Source organism: Heterodontus francisci, chromosome 17 (genome assembly GCF_036365525.1).
Source record: "Heterodontus francisci isolate sHetFra1 chromosome 17, sHetFra1.hap1, whole genome shotgun sequence".
In the NCBI taxonomy this organism is placed as follows: Eukaryota; Metazoa; Chordata; class Chondrichthyes; order Heterodontiformes; family Heterodontidae; genus Heterodontus; species Heterodontus francisci.
Genome location: NC_090387.1, coordinates 91456799 through 91476669, shown reverse-complemented (window position 1 = coordinate 91476669; position 19871 = coordinate 91456799). Strand labels below are relative to the sequence as shown.

Sequence of the window (19871 nt, the reverse complement as noted above, 5' to 3'; positions counted from 1 at the left end):
AGGCCCTTCGGCCCACCGAGTCTGTACCGAACATCAACCACCCATTTATACTAATCCTACACTAATCCCATATTCCTACCAAACATCCCCACCTGTCCCTATATTTCCCTACCACCTACCGATACTAGTGACAATTTATAATGGCCAATTTACCTATCAACCTGCAAGTCTTTTGGCTTGTGGGAGGAAACCGGAGCACCCGGAGAAAACCCACGCAGACACAGAGAGAACTTGCAAACTCCACACAGGCAGTACCCGGAATCGAACCCGGGTCACTGGAGCTGTGAGGCTGCGGTGCTAACCACTGCGCCACTGTGCCGCCCTGTGATGAATCTGAGAATCACAGTGAAAGGATATTTCACAACCTTTTTCAGCTGCTCTCGGAATTTGCTCTGAGTCACTGTGTAGATACAGGTGTTTGTGCAGGTACTGAGGAGCTGGAGCAGGTATCCGATGGTATTTGCGGTGGCTGAAGGGGTAAAGGAATCAGACATGAATGCAATTCGCTGATACAGGAAACACGTAAGATAGGTCGTCCATAAAACAATAAAACTGCCTGAGATAGTGAAGAGTAAAATGATGGATTTTCTGCGTTTGTCCATCTCAGGGTCACTGGGACTCTCTCTATTACTGTCCGCCTGGAGTCTCCGGCGGGCTCTACTAGCTATTAAAATGTGTCTGACGGTCAGAGTGTTGAGAAGCAGAATCAAAACGAATGGGAGCACAGGGGTTAGAAGGCGATGAAGAATCTCGTATGCTGCCCAAAAGATTGAAGTGTAATACTCTGGTTTTGTGATGCAAAACCATTCCAAGTTATTGAAGATGTACTGAGCTTTAAATTTGAAGAACCAGGGAATACATTCCAAACAGCTCAGCACAGGCACTGCTCCAATAATCACCCTTGCAGTTTTCTCAGTGCAATATTTAGTTTTCAGCTTCTGGCAACAAATGGCCACAAATCGATCAAAGGTGAAAGCAACTGTAAACCAGACAGAAATCTCCGTGGTGGCAACAATGAGCATCGTTACCAAACTACATACGGGAGTAATATCCAGGAAGGAAACTGGGAAATAAACAATTAGCCACCTCAGGATCACATCAGTCATGACAACCATGAGATCGGCCGCTGCCATGGCTACCAGGTAATGAGTGACACATTTGGAGAGACCGCAGTTTCCCCGAGACAGGATCACAATCGCCAGCAAGTTAACTGCAAAAAAAAACAAGGTGAGAATAACTGGTCAAGTTCAAAGCATCAGTTATACAGGATGTTCTGTTGAATTTTCTGCATCTCATATTTGAAAATGACATCTGATTGGACCAGTGTTTACAGCAGGAAACGGTTTGTAAAATTAAGAAAAAAACATATTGTGAATCAATTGAGAGAAATAAAAGCAGCATTAATCTTAAAAACAGACATGAGTTCTGGCCATATGACCTCGGTCAGTGAGGGAGGAGGCCAAGGGAGGAGAGCCGAGTGTCAATGGCATGGGGGCAAAGGAAGAGAGAGAGGTGGGAGGGCCTGGTGTTAACTGGGGCCTAGGACCAGCCTGTTGTTAACCAAGAGAGGGGAAGGCAAGGGAAGAGGGCGGCTTACAGTTAACAGTGGGTGGGGGGTGAGGGAGTGGTGCTGGTGGTGGGAGGGGGAGGTGATGGGGGAGGTCAAGAGGGGAGAGTGAGGGGGGAGTACATGGTCTTAACTAGGCCAGGGATTGAGGGTAGGTGGAAGAAGAGGAGTGCCTGGTCTTAACTGGGGAAGGAGAGAGAGAGTGGATGGCCTGTTGTTAACCCGTGGTGGGTGGAAGTGGTAGGTAGGAAGGTCTGGGAGGAGGGAGCTAATGATTAAGGTGCAACGATCTGTACTAATTCAGCACCTTCAAGTAAGCTCACAGCACAAGGAGGGAGGGAGGAAATTTTATCCCAGGCAGACCCTCAGGCCGTTTCATTACAGTCAACAGATCTTCGGAGGTCTACTTCACTTGGGGTGCAGAGTGTAACAGAGATGTCTCATGTCCAATCAACTGTATGTCATCTGCACATAGACCTTCCTGTGTTGTCTATAGAGCAGATTACTGGTGAGTTAATCTTTATCAACTGGGATAATATGCTCTTCATCCATGTGAATTTTGCTAACTTTGAGAATGTGAGAATCTGCCTGGGGTTTCTGATTCTAATTACATAGAATTTACAGCACAGAAATAGGCCATTCAGCCCAACTGGTCGATGCTGGTCTTTATATTCCATACAAAACATACGAACATACATACAAATTAGGAACAGGAGTAGGCCACTCGGCCCTTCAAGCCTGCTCTGCCATTCAGTAAGTTCATGGGTGAACTGATTACTCCACATTTCCACCTACGCCCGATAACCTTCCACGCCCTTGCTTATCAAGAATCTATCTACCTCTGCCTTAAAAATATTCAAAGATTCTGCTTCTACTGGCTTTTGAGGAAGAGAATTCCAAAGACTCACGACCCTCTGAGAGAAAATAATTCTCCTCATCTCTGTCTTAAATAGGGGATCCCTTATTTTTAAACAGTGCCCCCAGTTCTAGATTCTCCCACAAGGGGAAACATTCTTTCCACATCCACCCTGTCAAGACCCCTCAGGATCTTATTTGTTTCAATCAAGTTGCTTCTTACTCTTCTAAATTCCAGCGGATACAAGCCAAGCCTGAACAATCTTTCCTCGTAAGACAGCCCACCCATTCCAGGTATTAGTCTCGTAAACCTTCTTTGTACTGCCTCCAATGCATTTACATCCTTCCTTAAATAAGGAGCCCAGTACTGTACACAGTACTCCAGATGTGGTCTCACCAGTGCCCTGTATAGCTGAAGCATAACCTCCCTACATTTGTATTCAATTCCCCTCACGATTAACAATAACATTCTATTAGCTTTCCTAATTACATGCTGTACCTACATACTAACCTTTTGTGATTCATGCACTAGGACACCCAGATCCCTCTGCATCTCAGAGCTCTGCAATCTCTCACCATTTAGAGAATATGCTTTTTTATTCTTCCCGCCAAAGTGGGCAGTTTCACACTTGCCCACATAATACTCCATTTGCCAGGTCTTTGCCCACTCAGTTAACCTATCTATATCCCTTTGTAGCCCCCTTATGTCCTCTTCATAATTTACTTTCCTACCTATGTGTCATCAGCAAATTTAGCAACCATACCTTTGTTCCCTTCATTTTAGTCATTTATATCAATTGTAAAAAATTGACGCCCCAGCACAGGTTCCTGTGGCACACCACTTGTTGCATCTTTCCAACCAGAAAATGACCCATTTATGCCTACTGTCTGTTTCCTGTTAGCTAGTCAACCTTCTATCCATGCCAATATATTACCCCCTACATCATTATTCAAGAAGGGTAGCTGGGATAAACCAGGCAATTACAGGCCAGTGAGTCTAACATCAGTGGTAGGAAAACTATTGCCAAAAATTTGTGAAGCACAGGATTAATCTCCACTTGGAGAGGCAGGGATTAATCAAGGATAGTCAGCACGGCTTTGTCAGGGGGAGATCATGTTTAACAAACTTGATTGAATTTTTCGAGGTGGTAATTTGATGTGTAGATGAGGGTAAAGCAGTTGACGTAGTCTACATGGACTTCAGTAAGGCTTTTGATAAGGCCCCACATGGGAGATTGGTTATGAAGGTAAGAGCCCATGGGATCCAAGGCAACTTGGCAAATTGGATCCAAAATTGACTTAGCGGCAGGAGGCAGAGGGTGATGATCAAGGGTTGCTTTTGTGAGTGGAAGCCTGTGACCGATGGTGTCCCACAGGGATCGGTGCTGGGACCCTTGCTGTTTGCAGTGTACATTAATGATTTGGACGTGAAAATAGGAGGTATGATCAGTAAGTTCACAGATGACACAAAAATTGGTGGTGTCATAAATAGTGAGGCAGAAAGACATGGATTATAGGACGATTTCGATGGGCTGGTAAGATGGGCAGAGCAGTGGCAAATGAGAAGGGGCAGAGGGTCAAGGCTACGGGCCAAGTGCTGGAAAATGGGATTGAAGTATATAGGTGCTTGATGGCCGGCACAGACACGATGGGCTAAAGGGCCGTGTTCCGTACTCTTTGTTTGTAACTCGATGACTCTATGACCATGAGCTTTTATTTTCTGCAATGACCTTTGATGTGGCACCTTATCAAATGCCTTCTGGAAATCTAAGTACAATACATCCACTGGTTCCCCTTTATCCACAGTACATCTAACTCCCTCAAAGAACTCAAATAAATTGGTTAAACATGATTTCCCTTTCACAAAACCATGTTGACTCTGCCTGATTACCTTGAACTTTTCTAAGTGCCCTGCTGTAACGTCTTTAATAATAGCTTCTAACATTTTCCCTCAGACAGATGTTAAGCTAACTGGCCTGTAGTTTCCTGCTTTCTGTCTTCCTCCCTTTTTGAATAAAGGAGTTAAATTTGCTATTTTCCAATCTAACGGAACCTTCCCCAAATCTAGGGAATTTTGGAAAATTAAAACTAACGTATTAACTATCTCACTAACCACTTCTTTTAACACCCTGGGATGAAGTCCATCAGGACTCGGGGACTTGTCAGCCCGCAGCTCCAACAATTTGTTCAGTATCACTTCCTTGGTGATTGTAATTTTATTGAGTTCCTCCCTCCCTTCCATTTCCGGACTTACAGCTAACACTGGGATAAAAACAAGAAATGCTGGAACCACTCGGCAGGTCTGGCAGCATCTGTGGAAAGAGAAGCAGAGTTAACGTTTCAGGTCAGTGACCCTTCTTCGGAACTGACAAATATTAAAAATGTCACAGGTTATAAGCAAGTGAGGTGGGGGTGGGGCAAGAGATAACAAAGGAGAAGGTGCAGATTGGACAAGGCCACATAGCTGACCAAAAGGTCATGGAACAAAGGCAAACAATATGTTAATGGTGTGTTGAAAGACAAAGCATTAGTACAGAAAAGGTGTTGACGAACTGAATATTGAACAGCAGCAAGTGCAAACATGAAAAAAAAACAGTGGGTAAGCAAACTAAGATGAAATGAAATAAATGCAAAAAAAGGTTGTAAAAAATGTAAAAAAAGAAAAAAAGAAATAAGAAAAAACAACTAAAAATGAAAGTAAAATGGGGGGCTGTCATGCTCTGAAATTATTGAACTCAATGTTCAGTCCAGCAGGCTGTAGTGTGCCTAATCGGTAGATGAGATGCTGTTCCTTGAGCTTGCGTTGATGTTCACTAGAACACTGCAGCAATCCCAGGACAGAGATGTGAGCATGAGAGCAGGGGGAAGTGTGGAAATGGCAAGCAACTGGAAGCTCAGGGTCTTGCTTGCGGACTGAGCGAAGGTGTTCCACAATGCGGTCTCCCAGTCTGCTCTTGGTCTCCCCAATGTAGAGGAGACCACATTGTGAGCAGCGAATACAGTATACTACATTGAAAGAAGTGCAAGTAAATCGCTGCTTCACCTGAAAGGAGTGTTTGGGGCCTGGGATAGTGAGGAGAGAGGAGGTAAATGGTCAGGTATTACACCTCCTGCGATTGCAGGGGAAGGTGCCATGGGACGGGGATGAGGTGGTGGGGGCAATGGAGGAGTGGACCAGGGTGTCGCAGAGGGAACGATCCCTTCGGAATGCTGACGGGAAGGGAGGGGAAGATGCGACTGGTAGTGGCATCACGCTGGAGGTGGCGGAAATGGCGGAGGATGATCCTTTGGATATGGAGGCTGATGGGGTGGAAAGTGAGGACAAGGGGAACCTTGTCACGGTTCTGGGAGGGAGGGGAAGGGTTGAGGGCAGAGGTACGGGAAATGGGCTGGACACGGTCTGCCGGACACTCCGCAATATTTTGCTTTTATTTTAGGTAATATTGGGATGTTACTTGCATCCTCTATAGTTGAAGACCGATGCAAAATATCTGATCAATTCATCTTCCTACTCCCACCCCTCTTTAGCTAACCCTATCGTCATATTCTTCTATTCTTTTCTCCCTCTTGTGATTATCTAGCTCCCTCTTCAATGCATCTATGCTATTTACCTCAATTACTCCCTTTGTTAGTGCGTTGCTGTCGATGTTTACACATTCGGGCGGCACAGTGGCGCAGTGGTTAGCACCGCAGCCTCACAGCTCCAGCGACTTGGGTTCAATTCTGGGTACTGCCTGTGTGGAGATGCAAGTGCTCCCTGTGTCTGCGTGGGTTTCCTCCGGGTGCTCCGGTTTCCTCCCACATGCCAAAGATTTGCAGGTTGATAGGTTAATTGGCCATTATAAATTGCCCCTAGTATAGGTAGGTGGTAGGGAAATATAGGGACAGGTGGGGATATGGTAGGAATATGGAATTAGTGTAGGATTAGTATAAATGGGTGGTTGATGGTCGGCACAGACTCGGTGGGCCAAAGGGCCTGTTTCAGTGCTGCATCTCTAAACTAAACTAAAAAACAATTCATTTGCCAATGTAATGTCTCAGACCCTGAAGCAATAAACATATATCGAGGATCCTCCCAGATTCCCAGTAAGGGCCTTCCTGACGAGGAGGCATTGAACTCAGTGTTGATTCTCCACAATTCCTGCCTACACCTGCCTTTTGTCATTGCACTGGACAGAGGGGGAATAGAGAAGCTGCAAATGTTACAAGTGTCAGGGACAAGCTGGATCACAGGAGTCTCAGCTCAATCTCCTGAAAGGCATTCACCGCCTGCTCGCCAACAATGTTGTCTGCAGAATGAAATCTGAACTGAATCCTGTGTCTGTTGAGTGTATTGAGGGGTTCAGACGCTGAGAGCAGTTGTGTTTGATTTCATTTGGCCCTTTGGGAAGAACTGCTCACAGACAGGATACACTTAATGTCTGCTCTCTTTCTAACTTAGCGTTTCTCTCAGGAATTTCCTTTGTGCCATTCCACTCTGAAAGAATTAGAATTCGAACATTACAGCGCAGTACAGGCCCTTTGGCCCTCGATGTTGCGCCGACCTGTGAAACCATCTGACCTACACTATTCCATTTTCATCCATATGTCTATCCAATGACCACTTAAATGCCCTTAAAGTTGGCGAGTCGACTACTGCTGCAGGCAGAAAGGGAGGGATTTCCTCTGCCATATGCTGTTCCATACTCTGCACTTCTTCACCCTTTTCTTCCATCAGGATATATTCTGGTGAAACATTCTACCATTTGGTATGGTGGTTGGTCCAGTGGAGGATTCCCTTCTCCGGGATCTTTCCGAGCACCACTGGAGACCCGGGATGGAGATTATTGGCCTTCAATCACCAACTGAGACAAGGCCTGGCTGTCCACTCTTTCCAGGGCCAGAAGAAAATCAATATTGACACATCTCATCCGTCTCTTTTTCTGTTACCTGAAGGAGTGCATCTCTATTTTTGATTGTATTTCATCCCTACAATGCTAATCCTAGGTCATCCAGTGTGCAGGGTGAGCAGCTGGAATGATCTTCTGAGCCTGGCAAAAGTCACCAGTTACAGGATGTGCAAGATTGTCAGGAATGATTTTGCTTCCTACTTGTACAGACCTGGGATTGAACCCAAAACTTAACGTCCTTTCTGGCACAAACACACAGTGGTCAGTGAATCATGGATTCACATGGGTTCGAATTATTGATGAAACAAAAAGTAATCTTACAAACGATATTGCTGCACTCTTACACCAGCTCCTGCTCATGTATCTTTCTTTTCTAATTCAGCTGTAGTTGTGGTAATTTATTCCACTGAATATTCTTTCAAACAACAATTTTTATTTTAGGCAGCACCTTCAAATTAGGGAAATTCCTCAAAGCATAAGGAAAAAATTGACACTGAACCGAAAAGGAGAATATTAGGAGGGTTGACCAAAAGCTTTAGAGGTGGGTTTCAAGGAATGTTTAAGAGCAGAAAAAAGTGCAGAGGTGGGGGAGGGGAGTTCCAGAGCATGGGATCCAGGTAGCTGCAAGGATGGCCACCAGTGGTCGGGTGGAGTGAAGGGGTTCACAAGTGGACAGTTAGAGGAATGAGAGATCAGAGGGGGTTTTAGGGCTGGGGAAATTTATAGAGAAATTTATAAGGGCGGCGCAGTGGTTAGCACCGCAGCCTCACAGCTCCAGCAACCCGGGTTCAATTCTGGGTACTGCCTGTGTGGAGTTTGCAAGTTCTCCCTGTGTCTGCGTGGGTCTCCTCCGGTTGCTCCGGTTTCCTCCCACAGCCAAAAGACTTGCAGGTTGATAGGTGAATTGGCCGTTATAAAATTGCCACTAGTATAGGTAGGTGGCAGGGGAATATCGGGACAGGTGAGGATGTGGTAGGAATATGGGAATAGTGTACGATGAGTATAAATGGGTGGTTAATGGTCGGCACAGACTCGGTGGGCCGAAGGGCCTGTTTCAGTGCTGTATCTCTAAATCTAAAAATCTACATCTAATTTAAAGAGAAGGAGGGGTGGGCGATGAAGGAATTTAAACAGGAGAAACAGAGGTTTAAATTGGAGACACTGGGGAAACCAGGAGCTAAATGAAGCTCAGTGAGCACAGGGTGAGTAGGAGTTTGTACTGGATAGGATAGGAGCAGCAGTGTATTAGATGGAGATGAATGGAGGTTAGAATGGGCAGAAAGAACATTACAAAGGAGGAGGTGTTGGAGGTTTGGAAGCGCATTAAGGTGGATAAATCCCCAGGGCCTGACCAGGTGTATCCTAGGATGCTATGGGAAGCAAGGGAGGAGATTGCTGGGGCCCTGGCAGATATTTATGTATCATCATTAGCCACGGGTGAGGTACTGGAAGACTGGAGGATAGCTAATATTGTGCCTTTATTTCAGAAGGGCAGCAGGGATAAGCCAGGGAACGACAGGCCGGTGAGCCTTACATCAGTGGTGGGAACGTTATTGGAAGGGATTCTGAGAGACAGGGTTTAAATGCATTTGGAAAGGCAAGGTCTGTTTAGTGATAGTCAGCATGGCTTTGTGCATGGGAAATCATGTCTCATGAATTTGATTGAATTTTTTGAGGTGGTGACCAAGAGGATTGACGAGGGCAGGGCGATGGACGTTGTCTACATGGACTTTAGCAAGGCCTTTGACAAGGTCCTGCATGGTAGGCTGGTCCAGAAGGTTCGAACACATGGGATCCAGGGTGAACTAGCAAATTGGATACCAAATTGGCTTGGTGACAGGAGGCAGAGGGTGGTAGTGGAGGGTTGTTTTTCAGATTGGAGGCCGGTGACCTGTGGTGTGCCGCAGGGATTAGTGCTGTGTCCTCTGTTGTTTGTCATATATATTAATGACTTGGATGTGAATTTAGGGGGCATGATCAGTAAGTTTGCAGATTACACCAAAATTGGTAGTACAGTCGACAGAGAAGAAAATTGTCTAAGGTTACAACAGGATATAGATCGACTGGGAAAGTGGGCAAGGGATTGGCAAATGGAATTTAACGCAGACAAGTGTGAAGTGATGCATTTTGGGAAGTTAAACCAGGGCAGGACATATACAGTGAATGGCAGGGCCCTGGGGAGTGTCGTTGGTGTCTCCCTTGGGTGCAGGTACATAGTTCCCTGAAAGTGGCAACACAGGTAGGCAGGCTGGTGAAGAAGGTGTGTGGCATGCTTGCCTTCATTAGCCTAGGCATTGAATACAAGAGATGGGACATCATGTTACAATTGTACATAACGTTGGTTAGGCCGCATTTGGAGTGCTGTGCGCAGTTCTGGTCGCCACACTAAAGGAAAGATGTGATTAAGCTAGAGAGGTACTTGAATGAGAAAGGCATAGAGGGATATGGAATTAGTGCAGGCAGGTGGGATTAGTATAGAGAGGCATTATGGACGCGATGGGCCGAAGGGCCTGTTTCTATGCTGTACAACTCTCTGACTCTAAAGACCATTTGATCCACCTTCAATTCCAACATCCAGTAAAACCCCATAATGTGTCCGCACAATACAATATTCAGTAGTTTCTCACATGCTCCCGGGTTTCTGTTCCAGTATCGAGACCAAATCTATAGCTTGATGACTTTTGGTGTGAAGAACTTCCTGAAATCTGACCCACTGTCATGGTTTGGTCTGAAATAGTGCCCAGAATGTTCATTGTTCTAGACTTTTTACATTGGAAAATACATCTTTCAGTCACTCCTTTGAAGGCTGAAAAAGCCAGGTTTTTCTACTTTTCCTTCACAACTTGTTCTTAGTGCCCAGAGTTCTTCTGGCTGTTCTCTAAACTGGTTCCTTTTCTACTCAGGATCAGGACGAGAGTGAGTGAGTGCTCAGTTTGAGCATTGCTCCTTCATTTTGATTCCAATGTTGTCAATACATGATTCTGTATTAAATTTATTTGGTTTAATATTACTGCACCGTGATCTTGACAACTGGCCAGTTGGTCCTCTAACATTTTGGGATTATGTTTGACAATTACATCACCATTTCTGAAGTAAACATGTTTTCACAGCAACATCTTTGAAGGGCTATCCAATTAGTCCTGCTCTTTTCCCATAACCCTGCAATCTTTTCCCATTCAAGTATTTATCCAGTTCCCTTTTATTATTGAATCTGTCCTTTCAGGCAATGCCTTCCAGATCACAACATCTTGCTGTATAAAAGGTGACCTCATGCTACTTCTGGTACTTTTGCCAATGATCTTAAATCTGTGTCCTCTGGTTACTGAACATTAACCCATTGGTAACAGTTTCTCCTTATTTAATCTATCAAAACCCTTCATCATTTTGAATGCCTTGATCAAATTTCCTCTTAAAATTCTCTGCTCCAAGGACAAGCCAGCTTTTCTGGTCTCTCCAAGTAACTGACGTCATTCATTCCTGGTACCATTCTGGTAAATTTTCTCTGCACCTTCTCTAAATGCGTGGCTTTATTTCTAAAATGTGGTGCACAGAATTGACCAGAATACTCCAGCTCAGGCCTAACCGGTGTTTCATCAATGTTTAGCAAAGTGTCCATGCTTATTTCCTCTATTCCATTATTAGTAAAGCCAAGAAACCCATATGCCTCTGTAACAGCCTTCTCAACTTGCCCTGCTATCTTCAAAACTTTGTGTACATACCTCTTCAAGTCTCACTTCCTGAACCCCCTTTAAAATTGTACCATGCCGTTCATATTGTCAGCCCTCGTTCTTTCTACCAAAATTAATAAACTTATACTACAGTGCATTAAATTTCATCGGCCATGTGTCTGCCCATTTCACCAGTCTGAGTCCTGAAGTCCGTCATTATACGAACATATGAATTAGGAACAGAAGTAGGCCATTCAGCCCCTCGAGCCTGCTCCACCGTTCCATAAGATCCTGGCTGATCTGTTGGTGTTTGGAATTCCACACTCCCATCTACCCCCAATAACCATTGATGACATTGCCCAACAAGAATCTGCCTAGCTCTGCCTTAAATATATTCAATGACACCACCTCACTACTTTCTGAAACAGAGAGTTTCAGAGTCGCACAACCCTCTGAGATAAAAAAAAAATTCTCCTCATCTCTGTCCTAAAAGGGTGACCACTAACTTTAAAACAGCCCTAGTTCCAGACTCACACACAAGAGGAAACATCCTCTCTACATCCACCTTATCAAGACACTTCAGGATCTTATAAACTTCAATCAAGTCTCCCCTCACTCTACTAAACTCCAGTGAAATCAAGCCCAGTCTGTCCAATATTTCCTCATAAGACAACCTTCTCATTCCAGGTATCAATCCAGTAAACCTCCTCTGAACTGTCTCCAATGCATTCACATCCTTCCTTCAATCAGGAGACCAAAACTGCACACAGTATTCAAGATGTGGTCTCACCAATGTTCTGTATACTGAAGCATAATATCCTTACTTTTATTCAAAATTCCTCTCATCAGCAAGGATAGCTTTCCATTAGCCTTCTTTATTACCTGCTGTACCTGCATACTAATTTTTTGTAACTCATGCACGAGAAAAGCTAGATCCCCTCGCACCTCAGAATTCTGAAGTCATTCTCCATTTAAATAATCCTCTGCTTTTTTATTCTTCCTGCCGAAGTGAACAACTTCACATTTTCTCACATTATGCTCCATCTTCCAGATCCTTGCCCACTCACTCAGCCTATCTATATCACTCTACAACCTCCTTTTGACCTCTTCACAACATACTTTCCTAACTATCTTTGTGTCATCTTCAAATGTAGCTCCTATGCCATCAGTTCCCTCATCTAAGTCATTAATATCAATTATAAAATGTTGAGGCCTCAGCACAGACCCCTGTTTTCTCCAGCCAGCCAATCTTTTTTTCTGTGCTGCTATGTTAGCCCCTACACCATGAGCTCCTACATTGCACATAAACCTTTTATGTGGCACCTTGTCAAATACCTTCTGGAAATCCAAGTACAGTACGTCAATGGGCTCCCCTTTATCCACAGTACATGTTACTCCTTCAAAGAACTCCATCAAATTGGTTAAACATGATTTCCCTTTCACAAAACCCTGCTGACTATTTCCGATTACCTTGAGTTTTTGTAAGTACCCAGCTACAAACTCCTTAATGACTGATTATAACACCTTCTCCACAACAGACAGCAAGCTAACTGGCCATTAGTTACAGGTTTTCTGCTTCCCCCACTTCCTGAATAGAGGGGCTTTCCAGTCTGATGACACCTTTCCAGAATCTAGCGAATTTTGTAAAATTAACATTAACGCACCTACTACCTCATTAGCCATCTCTTTTAAGACCCGAGGATGAAATCGATCAGGACCCAGGCCCGCAGCTCCACAAGAAAGGAGTCAGTGACCTTCCAAATATCTTTGGTCAGTGCCACTTCTCTGGTGATTGTAATTTCACCAAGTTCCTCTCATCCTTCCACTTCCTGATAAACAGCTATTACTGGAATGTATTTTGTATCCTTTATAGAGAAGACAGAAGCAAAATATTAGTTCATTGCATCCGCCATTTCCTTATTACCTACTATTAACTCCCCATTCTCACTCTCTAGAGGACCAACACTTACTTTACTTACTCTTTTCCTTTGTAAATACCTGCAGAAACTCTTGCTATCCATTTTTACATTTCCAGCTAGCTTCCTCTCATACTCTAATTTCTTTCTCCTAATTAACCTTTTAGTCATTCTCTGCCATTCTTCATATTCTGACCAATCATCTGAACTGCCACTCATTTTTGTGCAATTACACGCTTTTTCCTATTGTTTGATGCTTTCCTAAACTCCTTTATTTAACGACGGATGGCAGGTCCTCTCGCGAGAATTTTTCTTTATGGTAGGAATATAATTATTCTGAGTATTCTGAAATATCCCCTTAAATGTCTGCCACTGCTTCGCTATTGATCTATCAACCCAGTTCACATCATCTTGCTCAGCTTTCATGCCCACATAGTTACCCTTATTCAAGTTTGAAGTACTAGTCTCAGACCCACTCTTCTCTCTTTCCAACTAGATGTAAAATTCAATCATATTGTGGTTGCTTCTACTTTTACTCTGATGTCATTAATTAATCCTGTCACCTTACGCAATACCAAGTCTAATATAAGCTGATCTTTGGTTGGTTGCAGAACACGCTGTGGTCCTCTGAGAAACTGGCTTGAAAGCATTCTATGAACTCCTCATCCAGGCTAATATTGTCAATCTGATTTTTCCAGTTTATATGTAGATTAAATTCACCCATGATTATTGCCATCCCATTTTCACAAGCACTTAATATTTCTTCTTGTACACTTCATCCTGCATTGTGATTACTGTTCAGGGGCCTGTAGACACTCCCACTGGTGACTTCTTTCCCGTACTATTCCTCATCTCCACCAAAACTGATTCTCCATCCTGATCTCCTGAACTAAGGCCCAAGGTCCTATTATCCTATTGTTTACTACATTTCCAAGTTGTGTGTCACCTGGAAGCTTTGAAATGATGCCCTATATATCCAACACAATGTCATTAACATATATTAAAAAGAGCAGTTCTCCCAACACTGACTCCAAGTGTCAACCACTGTATACCTGCTTCTAGTCTGAAAAATAAATGCCCACCACAACTTTCTGCCTCTGAGCCAATTTCATAGTGACACAGCCACTTTCCTTTTAATCCCATGGACGACAGTTTTGATAACAAGTCTTTAATAAGTGAAGAATTTTGTCAACCACCTATCTAAAATACATGGACATAACATCAACTGTGCTACTTTCATCCTTTGCTCCAACAAAGTCAATTAAGTTTGTTTTCTGCCTATTTGAAATGCATTACACTTATTACTTGACATAGATCATTGTTGAGCCCAGAACATGCCTTGCCCATAAATCTCTAGTAATCTCCTTTCAGGCTCACGTTCCCCTTTCCCCTTTACAATCTTCTCAATGGCCTCCTAAACATCTGCGAAAAGAGCAGGAAGAGGAAGTGAGGCAACACATGAGGTCAAGCATCTCACAATGGATTCCACGATCATTATTATTATCAGAATCATATTAAGTAAATACCATATCTGCAGTGTATACACACTGAAAACAGACTGCAGATGAAGATGTAATGAAGATATCAGACACAGTGCCACATTATCAGACCTCCAGAAATAAAACAGTCAAAATGTAAAGACATCAGTAGCTTCGGTTTTGCAGCATTATTCACCCCAAATCAGCCAAATTACGTTCAGTGCAAAATAGTATTTGCATGATCTTTTGTGTTAGCTTAAAAATATTACGCTAGATACTGGTACTGTCCACAAAACTGTCCACGTTTCCAGATCTAATCCATCACCATGGACAATTTTCACCAATTCTCCCTATTCATGAGCCTTCAAGGAGGCTCCCAAAATTAAGCTGTTTTGTTTAGGCACAAGGACACTAATAGACATGTTTTAAAATCATTTCAACATTACTTTTTTATTACTAAGAAACTGACTATTGTATATCAATGTAACTAGTAAACAGTTCTGTACAGCTTTTCAAATTCATTTTCAATTATTTAAATCTTAGATTTCAAATGCTTATTTGTTTGTGTTAAATCCATTTTCAACTGTATTAATAAAGCTGCACGAGATTATAACTCTTAAATATATCAAGAAATATCTTTAATGCACTCCAAAATGCTGACCGATCGTGCTGGTTCATGGCAGATTTTATTTTCAGAGACATTCAAATGAGTTTGAACAGAACTTGAGGAAAGAAGCATTTCTCAAAACTAGCGCAATTTGCACTCAGATCGCAGAAACACTTCACCAATGACACAACAAGGAATAGATATTAGGAACTTATTAGTAACTTACTGGGCACTCCAATGGCACCAAGCACCGGACAATAAATGATCTCAACATCAGCGAGTGTTGGTATTAAATTGAACAAATATTTCATGCTCAGTTTAAAGCAAGAACTCCAACTTTAACTGAAACTGTGATCATCTAAAGGAGCCTTTATACATACACAACAAATCCTCCAGGGACATAATTAGGTTGGGTGATCATTGATATTGCTTACAGTCATTTGAACAAACAGATCTGAGAGAGGCAAACAGCATTAGCATCGAGTAGTTCAGAAGTAGGAGGGATAAGACAGGGTATTGGGGGGGGTGCGGTTTGGGGCATAGAGGAATGTGTGATATCTAAAATGGGTCTGTCGCGCAGGTGTGTACATACCTGCAGTGTGGTCAATGAGGTTGGAGGGCTGCAGGCTCAAGTAGCTACATGGGATTATGGTAATATGGTAATAATGGAAAAGATAAACTAACACTCTCAATTTGTCTGACTGTCTTTTTGCAAACCGTACACCCGAATGAGTAACTCCACCCCACCCCTAACTTCTACTTAAATAATAAACTTTGATCCATGTTATGTTTATGCTCATCAAATCGAGGAATATGAATCTTCAGAAATCAGTTTAATTCTGGTCATTTAACGTCAGCATTAGGCCTGCTGAGGTCAGGTGTTTTAGAGGGAGATGTGCCTGAAAATGGACTTTATTCTGCTTGAATCTACAAAGACCACCACAACTGTTCCAAAGTAATATAGTATTATTATCATTATTACTTTTATCAACATGAAAAAAGGAAATTAAAATCAAAGAAATGTGACCAATTTGGGAGCAAAAAGCTTTCGAGCAGAGAACATGGAAGAGGTAATAAGTACTTTATTAATCTGTCCCCAGAAAACAAGAAGATGCTGCTGCCAAAGTCTGAGAATAATGGGGTGGGAGTAGAGAAATTGAATATGGTAAACTGTATGAAAAGAATAAGAACATAAGAAATAGGAGCAGGAGTAGGCCATTTGGCCCCTCGAACCTGCTTCACCATTCAAGAAGATCATGAATGATCTGATTTTTGCCGTAACTCCACTATCTGCCCCCCATAACCCTTGATTCCCTTGTCAATCGAGAATATGTCTAAGTCAGCCTTGAACATATTCAATGACCCAGCCTCCCTTGCTCACTGTGGAAGAGAATTCCAGAAACTAATGACCCTCTCGGAGAAGAAATTCCTCCTCATCGCCATCTTAAATGGGAGTCCCCTAATTTGTAAATTGTGAACTCTTGTTCTACTTTCTCCCACAAAGGGAAACATCCTCTCTGCATCTACCCTGTCCAGCCCCTTCAGAATCTTGTGTGGTTCAGTAAGATCACCTCTCGATCTTCTAAACCCCAATGACTATTGGCCGAACCTGCTCAAACTTTCCTCATAAGCCAAACCCTTTGTCCCAGGAATCGGTATAGTGAACCTCTCTGGTCTGCTTCCAATGCAAGTATGTCCCTCCTTAAATAAGGTGACTTACACAGTTCTTTAGGTGCAATCTCACAAATGCCCCTTTGAGTTGTAGCAAGATGTCCCTACTTTTATATTCCTCTTGCAATAAGGGTGAATGTCCCATTTGCCTTCATAACTACTTGCTGTTTTTGCATCCTGACTTTTTGTGATTCATGTACAAGGACCTCCAGGGTCCCTCGGTACATCAGCACTCTGCAGTCTCCATCCATTGAAATAATATTCTGCTTTTCTATTTTTCCTGCCAAAGTGGACAAACTCGCATTTTTCCACATTATACTCCATCTGCAATTTTTTTCCCATTCACTTAACCTATTGTTACGACCGGCTGCTCCAGTCAAAGCCCCCAATCAAAATATGAAACTCTGATTGTGCTGGGAGAAACACACTGTTATTTCGGTCCCGCCCCTCCACCGATCGCCTAACATATCATCTTAAACTTTTCAAAACAAAGAAAGACCCAGCCAAATTGTACCATCTATTAACCCCCAAATGAGGCTAACCAAACCGGGTGTCTTGAAATCAACAAATTAACCGTTTAATTAGAAAAAATTAAATTCTTAAATGCTACAAAGATATAAACAACATCTAAAATAGAAAAGAATTAGAGTCCTTTCAGATTTACGCTCCTGCCGGAGGTGGAAAAAGTCCAAGCAATTTTCCCGGGTCCAGTGAGGAAAGGAAAACAGTCCAACACCCGAAGTTTCAAACTCCTTCTTCCTCCAGCGATGACCACAGTAGATCAGCAACTTGCAACCACTTTCAATAGAATCAATTTGGCTTTAGAATTTTTGAGGGATAAGAGATTGGCACAGTCCCGCATCTCTTCCTTCAGTTCAAATTATCAGAGATCTCTGTTTTGACTTGACCTTTTAGAATTTTGATTGAGAATAATAAATAAACAGACTAAATTCTCTTCCTTCAGTTTAAATGGTCTGAGAGTGCTACTTTCAGGTGCTAACACACAGCTGTCTGTCTGTGTCCTCTCTTCGAACAATCTGTTTGCACTATAAGTCTGTTCAAAATTAAATTGTAACAAATGCTCAGTCCGAGTGGCTGTATCCAATGGAATGAGAATGCATCCTTTGAATTGCAGTCTCTGAATGGCTGTATCCAAGGCAATGAGAATGCATTCTTTGGCTCAGCCATCAGAGCAAGCTGCCTGAAAGCAGTCCGGCTCTTTTTCCAGCCTTCAAGGCTCACCGTATTCTTCCTGGAAAAAAAGCTACAGGATCATAACACTATCTATATCCCTTTGCAGACATTTTGTATCCTCCTCACAACTTGCTTTCCTAGCTACATTCATATCACCAGCAAATATGGCTGCAATACAGTCAGTTCCTTCAGTCAAGTCATTAATGTAGATAGTAAATAGTTGAGGCCCCAGTCACTGATCTCTGTGACACTCCACTAGTTATAGTTTGTCATCCTGAAAATGACCCATATATCTCGACACTCTGTTTCCTGTTCGTTAACCAGTCCTCTATCCATGCTAACAACATGAGTTCTTACCTTGTGTAGTAACCTTTTATGTGGCACCCTGTGGGATGCTTTTTGTAAATCCAAATACACTACATCTACTGGTTCCCCTTTATCCACCCTGCTTGTTACATCCTCAAAGAACTCTAATAAATTTGTCAAACACAATTTTCCTTTCACAAAACCATATTGACTCTGCCTGATTGTATTGTAAATTTCTAGTTGTCATGGTACTACCTCTTTAATAATGGATTCTAGCATTTCCCCAATGATAGATGTTAGGCTAATGGCCTAAACATTCCAGCTTTCTGACTCCTTCCTTTCTGAACAGAGGTGTTACATTTGAAGTTTTCCAATTCATTGGGACCTTTCCAGAACCTCGGGAGTTTTCAATGATTACAAGCAGTGCATCTACTATCTCTGCAGTCACGTCCTTGAAGACACTTGGATGTAGGCCATCAGGTCCAGGGGTATTGTTAGCCTTTAATCCCATTAGTATTCCCATTATTTCATCTCTAGTGATGTGATAATTTGAAGTTCCTCCCTCCTTTTGCCTCCTGATTTTCTGCTATTCTTGAGATGCTTTTTGCGTCTTCTCCTGTGAAGACAGTTACAAAATACTTGTTCAAAGCCTCTGCCATTTTCTCGTTTCCCATTATTAATTCCACAGTCTCACCCTCTAATAGAGCAATGCTCACTTTAGCAACTCTTTTCCTTTTTATATATTTGCAGAAGCTTTTACTGTCTGTTTTTATGTTTCTTGCTGGCTTTTTCTCATACGTCAGTTTCTCCATCCTCATTTTTTTTTAGTCATCCTTTGCTGGTTTCTAAAATGTTTCACTATCTTCTGGCAGACCATTAATCTTTGCAGCATTGCATGACTTTACTTTCAATTTGATACCACCCTTAACTTCCTTAGCCACGAATAGTGCATACTTTCGGTCGAGTCATTCTTTCTCAATAGAATGTATCTTTGTATAGAGTTATGGAATATCTCCTTTAACATCTGCCACTGCTTTGCTAATATCTTACCTTTTAACCTATTTACCCAGTCCACTTTAGCTAATTCAGTCTTCATACCCTTGTAATTGCCTTCATTTAAGTTTAAGATGCGAGTTATGGCCGACATTTCTCTCTCAAACCCAATGTGAAATTCTATCATGTTATGATCACTCCTGTCTACAAGATCCTTTACTAGGAGGTCTCTAATTACACATACAGAAATAGGAATTAGGAGCAGGAGTAAGCCACTCAGCCCCTTGAGCCTGCTCTGCTTTTCAACAAGTTCATGGCTCATCTGATTGTAACCTCGCCTCCACATTCCCGCCGACCCCCAATAACTTTCCACCTCCTTGCTTATCAAGAATCAATCTACCTCTGCCTAAAAAACTTTCAAAAACTCTGCTTCCACTGCCTTTTGAGGAAGAGAGTCCCAAAGGCTCATGACCCTCAGAGAAAAAAAAATCTTCTCACCTCTGTCTTAAATGGGACAACACTTATTTTTAAACAGTGACCCCTAGTTCTAGATTCCCCACAAGGGGAAACATCCTTTCTGCATCCACCCTGTCAAGACCCCTCAGGATCCTGTATGGTTCAATTAAGTTGCCTCTTACTCTTCCAAACTCCAGTGGATATAAACCTAGTCTGTCCAACCTTTCCTCTTAAGGCAACCCGCCCATTCCAGGTGTTTGTCTAGTAAACC

The 19871-nt window shown here is 42.7% G+C and overlaps 1 protein-coding gene across 1 annotated transcript; it reads right to left on the bottom strand.

Annotated features, from left to right (window-relative positions):
- Positions 1-272: 272 nt before the first annotated feature.
- Positions 273-15291, bottom strand: LOC137378638 (probable G-protein coupled receptor 139). Its single transcript, XM_068048930.1, has 2 exons — positions 15207-15291; positions 273-1210 (listed from the first exon to the last, which is right to left on the bottom strand). The coding sequence occupies exons 1-2, from the start codon at positions 15289-15291 to the stop codon at positions 273-275; spliced, it is 1023 nt and encodes a 340-aa protein (XP_067905031.1).
- Between the last annotated feature and the right edge of the window lie 4580 nt (positions 15292-19871).